The sequence below is a fragment of the Pollachius pollachius genome (genome assembly GCF_949987615.1).
Source record: "Pollachius pollachius genome assembly, chromosome: 15".
NCBI lineage: Eukaryota > Metazoa > Chordata > Actinopteri > Gadiformes > Gadidae > Pollachius > Pollachius pollachius.
Genome location: NC_136948.1, coordinates 10,254,801 through 10,261,847, shown reverse-complemented (window position 1 = coordinate 10,261,847; position 7,047 = coordinate 10,254,801). Strand labels below are relative to the sequence as shown.

Sequence of the window (7,047 nt, the reverse complement as noted above, 5' to 3'; positions counted from 1 at the left end):
ATTTTGACAGTTCAATCTGAAAAGGAAGAAACACTATCTTAATTCAAATTCCGTTGAGTTGACACTATAGCCAAAGCGAGCCACAGGGCATAGCTTCAGATGCAAGTCATATTGTTAAGCGATTCATTCCAGGATGTATGCGGGGAGGATTTGACAAACACACATTCCCCTGCTCCTCAAACACTCAACGGCATACAAGCCAGTACAGGACACATCACACAATACAGGTCACTACAGGACACCTTACACAATACAGGTCACTACAGGACACCTTACACAGTACAGGTCACTACAGGACACATCACACAATACAGGCCAGTACAGGAACCATCACACAATACAGGTCAGTACAGGACACATCACACAATACAGGTCACTACAGGACACATCACACAATACAGGCCAGTACAGGACACATCACACAATACAGGCCGGTACAGGACACATCACACAATACAGGCCACTACAGGACACCTTACACAATACAGGTCACTACAGGACACATCAAACAATACAGGCCAGTACAGGACACCTTACACAATACAGGCCACTACAGGACACCTTAGGGGGGGATTCAGCTAGTTGCTTTTCTTGGTTGGTTTTTCAGGATCTTTTTGATTACATGCTGGAGGAATCTCATTCATGGATCCTAGGACGAGATGTAAAAGATGAATTATTTTAGGTGATTTTTGTTGCAATATTTTCGGTCTTTTGAATGTTAAATAAATTAATACGATATCCATTGAATAGTGTTATACCATCATAATTCCTAAAGAAAATGATTACAGTTTTTTTCAATTGCTTAAACACATTTTGCAAAACTTGGCTCATTGTGTCAAAACTCAACACAAAAGCAAATAAGACACACCACTGAGAAATAAACCATTCACATCTATGTCAAATTGAAACTCTTCTATCGAAACCTAACAATCCTTTGTCAAAATGTCACTCTGATGACAAAATGATACACACTTATACGTATCATATGAATACACTTTCAGGTCATCAGCAACACACTAGTCTACTTTATATAAAACATTGCAGTCTTCCATATTCACTGTTTTTATTCAGTTCCACAGAAGGCACGTTTTCACAACAACCAAAAAATCTAATACTTAATACTGTACATTGCAGTACAGTACTTTACAGTTCAGTAAATTCAGTTTAAGCAAAAATATAACAAAAATTAACCAAAAATACACAACTGTACTGTAAACACAGAAAAACACAGCTATTGTGCGTTGGTTGGCTTATGGATCCTCGCCTTGTGTGCCGAATCCATCCATGGATTGACCTTACCTCAATGTCTCCGCAGGCCAATTCCATTGCCTGCAGAAGAGGCATGCGGGCATGTGGTTGGCGGTCATATACACTACAACCTTCTATAGGTTTTAGAAATGGCGAGTATAGGCCTACGACTTCAAATTGTTTATGGTTGGTGTACCAGTTCCGGACCAAAACAGCCCGATGGAAACAAACATTATCCCAGACAACAACAAATCTGGGCTGCTCTGATCTGTCCTGTTCAGCTGCATCATGAAGTGCATCTAGAAGTGTGATGATATGCTGGATATTGTAGGGACCTATTTTTGCATGATGGTGCAGTTATCCTCGAAGGCTTATGGCGGCACCCAATGATATATTTCTCCCGCGCTGCCCCGGGACGTGCACAATTGCCCTTTGACCTTTTTGTAGCTGGCTGATAGGTGTTCAGTTTTGTAAGTAAGTGTTTTGAGGTGTGTATTTAAGTATTTTCAATTACCCAATCTGTTTAGTATTTTGAATAGATGTGTTCTCCCAATGACATACTGAGATGTAATTTTTGAACTAAGTGTCTTATGTATGAAATTGTGTGTAGTGTGCAGGAGGAAGAGTGTTGCAGAAAGGAGCAAGTGTGTTGCACAATTGGAACTAAAGTGCAAAGCAGCGCTTTTGTTTAAGGAATGGTTACATTTGTTTAAGGTATAGTAACAAAAACTTCAAGTTTTGTTACTTTGGTCTAAGCATGTGTCTATAGTGTTCAAGCAATTGAAAAACACTGTAATGGAGAACATTTTTGAGGATCTTATCAGTACGAAGGATCTGGAACACCTTCGACTGTGAAGATACGGATCAGTGATCTATATTTTATACAGTATAGATTATCTATATATTATAAATTATATAGATTCATATTGTTTATAGATGTATGTACATTGATGATATCCCACTTTGAATCGTATTGTTTTTTATATCTTCCAAAATATGCACTGTCCTGTTTTTTGATGTTGTAACCAAAAGTAAAATTTTCCTCCTCTGATTAATAAAATCAATTCTTAACCTTACCTGTATGTGTGTGTGTGTGTGTGTGTGTGTGTGTGTGTGTGTGTGTGTGTGTCTGTGTGTGTGTGTGTGTGTGTGTGTGTGTGTGTGTGTGCGCGCTCCTTCCCTTATGTGCATCATATGCAGTAATGTGACCGAAACTACCTGTTACCTAGCCCTTGATGGGGATTACATCCTACTACCTAGTCCTCCATGATGACATTATACTACCTATACCTCCGTGCTAACATCATACTACCTGGACCTCCTTGATGGCATCATACTACCTGGACCTCCATGATGACATCCTACTACTTAGACCTCCATGATGACGTCATACTACCAAGACTACCCTGATGTTTTACGGTTCTCTCGTTACAGTTTACAGTTATCTTCGCAAACGTGTCAGACCGGTCAGCCTTTATTCAAAAGCATCTCCGCATGTGATCGATACATATCAAACATTTGGAACATTTATTTTTTCGTTTGGCTAATGCTTTATGTCCGCTGAGATATCCAACACCATATGTTGTGTGTTTCAAGGCATTTATAAGTCTGATGGTAAACAGTTTAACCACCCGACCCATTCACTTTGAATGAGCAGCACATCCGCACACACCGTAAACCCGTTCAGTATCGGTTAAGCGGAACGGAACAGCCTCATAAAGAGGTTAGGGTTTGGACTTTGAGATGAGGAGTCTCTGCTTGGAGGCCGTTGGTTTATTCACTGCTGCCTGCTTGAAATTGCCTAAAGTGTGCTTTTTTAAATTAAACAAGCATAAATCAGATTACAGATTACGTCTGACAAATTGACAAATTGTAAAACAACATAATTTTATAATGTTTTCTACTTAAACCAAACATGTGAAACGACCATTACGCATTCTGAGCGTCTGAGACGGAGAGGAACAGAATCATTTTTCATTCATATATTTATAAAAAAAACGAGAATAAGTTACTATAACTTGATATTCTACCACACACACACACACACACACACACACACACACACACACACACACACACACACACACACACACACACACACACACACACACACACACACACACACACACACAATCCGTAGAGTAAAGGTGATGTTTTAGAGGTAGAATAACGATTCTTCTGATGAACCGCTCAGGGCCGACAGCACCGGAAGCGCACGAGGCGGTGGAAAGCCTTCTTGAAATCCTCGTTGGACATGGTGTAGATCACCGGGTTGATCAGGGAGTTCAGGTAGCCCAGCCAGTTGAAGAAGTCAAAGAGCTCCGGATAGAAGCACGCGTCGCAAGTGGCCACCACCAGGGTGTAGATGAAGAAGGGGAGCCAGCAGCCGATGTACGCGCCGAGGATGATCCCCAGCGTCCGCGTGGCTCTCCGCTCTCTGGCCGCGGAGACGCGCTTCTTCTCCAATAGGGCGTCCGACACCGTCACCTCCACCCCCCTCTCACCGGCCAGGGACCCGGGGTCGCTCGAGGGATGGTCGGGTCTCCAGGAGGACGAGGCGGACCCCGCGGACCCGGGCGAGTCGGTGAGCAGGCGCGCGGAGGTCAGCCTCTTCCCGGCAGCCCCAGTTGCCTTCCGTGGAGACTGCTTCAGGATGACTTTACGCGCCTCTGCGTAGATCCTCCCGTAGAGCGCGAGGAGTAGCAGCGTGGGCACGTAGAACGCGCCGCACGTAGAGTAGATGGTGTAGAAGATGTGGTCGGTGTTGACGGTGCAGCTGGTCAGCTCTTCCTCCGCCCTCTCCCGCCGCCAGAGGAGCGGCGGGAGCGAGATGCTGACGGCGATCAGCCACGCGCCCGCCACCATCCCGGCCGCGCGCGACCGGGTCCGCCTTGCGGAGTACTCCACCGCATCCGTGACGGCCCAGTAGCGGTCCAGGGCGATTACGCACAGGTGGAGGATGGAGGCAGTGCAGCAGGTGATGTCCGAGGAGAGCCAGAGGTCACACACCACCTGGCCTAGGGACCAGGTGTGCGTGACGGTGTACAACACGCAGATCGGCATCACCAGCACGGACACGAGCAGGTCGGTGACCGCAAGCGACGCGATCAGGAAGTTTGCCGGAGTTTGTAATTTCCTCGACCGGGAAATCACCGTGATCACGAAGGCGTTGGACAGCGTGGTGCCGAGCGTGATGGCGGAGAGCAGTCCCGCTAGGCTCACCTGGGAGAGCAGACCGGGAGACCAGACCGCTCCGAAGGTCTCGTTCGTGACTCCGAGGACGGGGGGCGCGGGGGTCGTGGAGACCAGACCGGGACCCTCCATCCTGTGTTCCTCAGGTCCTAATGGACGGGATTGGTTACAGGAGCAGCAGTCAGACGCACCGCGGGGCTTCTGATCTTCAAGTCAACAGTTGCCGGTCGCGCCATCTAGTCAGAGACAAGACACAGATGTTGTGGAAGGAAAAGGAGACTCGTTTCTCGCTCATCGTTCCCGAAGCTGTATCTAATAATTCAGGTAAATTTAGAGTTTTTTAGGTAAATTTCCATTTCAGTTTCAGGAACAGTTAAGGCCACTCTTCTCCTACTGGCAGACAGACGGTAAATGAGTTGGTCCAGGTTTTGTTAAAATTACAGCCTGTGGATAAGAACCCAAAACTAAACCCACCATCTGATCCGTGACATCTGGAACTCCAGGCCGCTGTGGCCGAACGGCACGAGGCGAGGAGGTTTTATACACCAGCGTCCAGCCCGTCTGACTCCTCACTCCTCACCAATGATCACTATGGGGGGGGTGGGGGCTTCTTTCAGCCAATCTGCTGGGTCATAGTGCTCCTGCACGTCACCAGACGGGGTGTATCCACGTGTTTTAATGGTGTTTAACAACGATAAAGACGTCCTGTCTGGAAGCTCAGGATAGATAGACAACGATGTGTCCGAGGGCAGAGGGGTCAGACACCTCATGCAACATCGATGTTTCCTACCTGGTGGTTGAGGTAAAGGAAGCACACTGAATGTTCTCTACAACCTCGTCCCACCTGTGGGAAAGGTGTACTTTAGCTGCATTTACGGTAAGAAAATGTAAGTCATGTGATTTATGACGACAATGAGGACATAAACACTGCACCACTCATTGATGCAGCAGTTACTGTCAAATCTAGTGATGCAAATGTAATTAAGTTGTTGATTTCATGTGTTTGGATTTCCTGTCTTCATCCTTACCAGAACCATCCTGTTCCGTTCCCTCACTTTGAAAGAGAAGGCCGTTGTTTTAATGCAGAGTCGTTCACATCGAGGGCCTAATTAAAACACTGGCAGGACCTCTGTGTTTGGGCTCTCCATAGTAAAGGTTTATGATGGCTGCTATTGGCATATGGTATTTTGACTCATTATTTTAGATCAATGCATCCCAGCTGTCGAGACAGGAGTGAGAGATGTTTCTGATGAACCGGTAAGTGAGCTGCTCATCAACCAGGAGTGCAAACAATATAAAGCATATATAAAAATATACATCAAATATTGATCAATATTGACTGACATTGGACTTCTAAAACAGAAGGGCCACTTGGACATCATGGATCTGTGTGTGTGTGTGTTTGTGTGTGTGTGTGTGTGTGTGTGTGTGTGTGTGTGTGTGTGTGTGTGTGCGTGCGTGCGTGTGTGTGTGTGCATGCGTGTTAGTGTATGCGTGTGTGTATTTGTGTGTTTGTGTGTGTGTGTGTGTATGTGTATGTTTGCCCTTGCATCGGGCATCAATCTTCTTTAGACAGCAGGGAGAAGAAAAGGAGATGGATTATATATTACTTTCTAGGGGGTTTAATTATTCTCTTGTTCAGTCACAAAGACGCCTCCAGTCCAGTTTCTTGTCACTGTTGGGCAGTCAGTCGTCAAAGTGACTTGAAGTCACTTTCTTTGTTTAACCCTCAGAGTAACATCCTGGATACTGGACTAAAGGAATAGCCTGCGTTTTCATGTGACAAGTTTCCTCGAAACCTTCACCACTATAATGATGTTGAGCGGTGCAGTTGGCCATGTGATGTAGGGGTTGGCGTGTCGCTATGCCAACAGCATCAGCACCGCATCACGGCAGGAGTTCCAGCACCAAATAGGACAGCGTTAAATGAGGGCAGATCCCAGCTGAGTGAATTGAATGTGGGCTGAAGCCTCTCCAAGAAGTTAATCCTAAAAAAGAAAGAATCCTCAAGTGGTTTTGACTTGTTTCCTTCATGACGACTTTAAGAAGATGATCCTACATGTTGGATGTGGATCCTAAACGCATTCCTTCCCCCAGCTCCGTCTCGTTAACGGTCAGACTCCGGGAGGACGAGGCCGCTGTGACGTTCCTCTGTGTGCGGTGAGGAGCAGAGGAGGCGTGGGCCGTGTTGAACCAGTGTGCCACACGGAGCCGGTCCCTGCTGCTCTGAGGAGAGCATACGCTCAGCGCTCTGCCAGGCGGGGACAGAAGGGAGAAGGATTTCTGTTTTTTCTGTTTTTTCTGGGGTTAGCCTCGAAGAAAAACAACATACTGAACACTTTGAAACCACTTAGGCTGTCAAATATCTTTCCAGATATGTGATTGTGCTTCTGTAGTCCTGCCCTCCATTCAGCTCCATCCAGCCTCCATCCCCTCACTGTAGTTAGTTTTTTTGTGTTTGGTTACTTTTGCCTCATATTATTTCCAATAAAAATGCATATCCTGCTGATATAAGCCCAGTAGCCTCCGCGAGGAGGTTGAATTGGTCACTAGAGGGCAGCATTTACTCTCAAGAAGCCTTTGTTGATATTGATAGGCAGACTTACT

The 7,047-nt window shown here is 46.0% G+C and overlaps 1 protein-coding gene across 1 annotated transcript; it reads right to left on the bottom strand.

The window, feature by feature from the left end:
• Window positions 1–3,438: 3,438 nt before the first annotated feature.
• Window positions 3,439–4,572, bottom strand: htr1b (5-hydroxytryptamine (serotonin) receptor 1B; the record flags this gene model as incomplete). The annotated part of the gene is made up of 1 exon (XM_079752024.1): window positions 3,439–4,572. One exon carries the CDS (start codon window positions 4,570–4,572, stop codon window positions 3,439–3,441), a length of 1,134 nt encoding a protein of 377 aa, XP_079608150.1.
• Window positions 4,573–7,047: the final 2,475 nt, after the last annotated feature.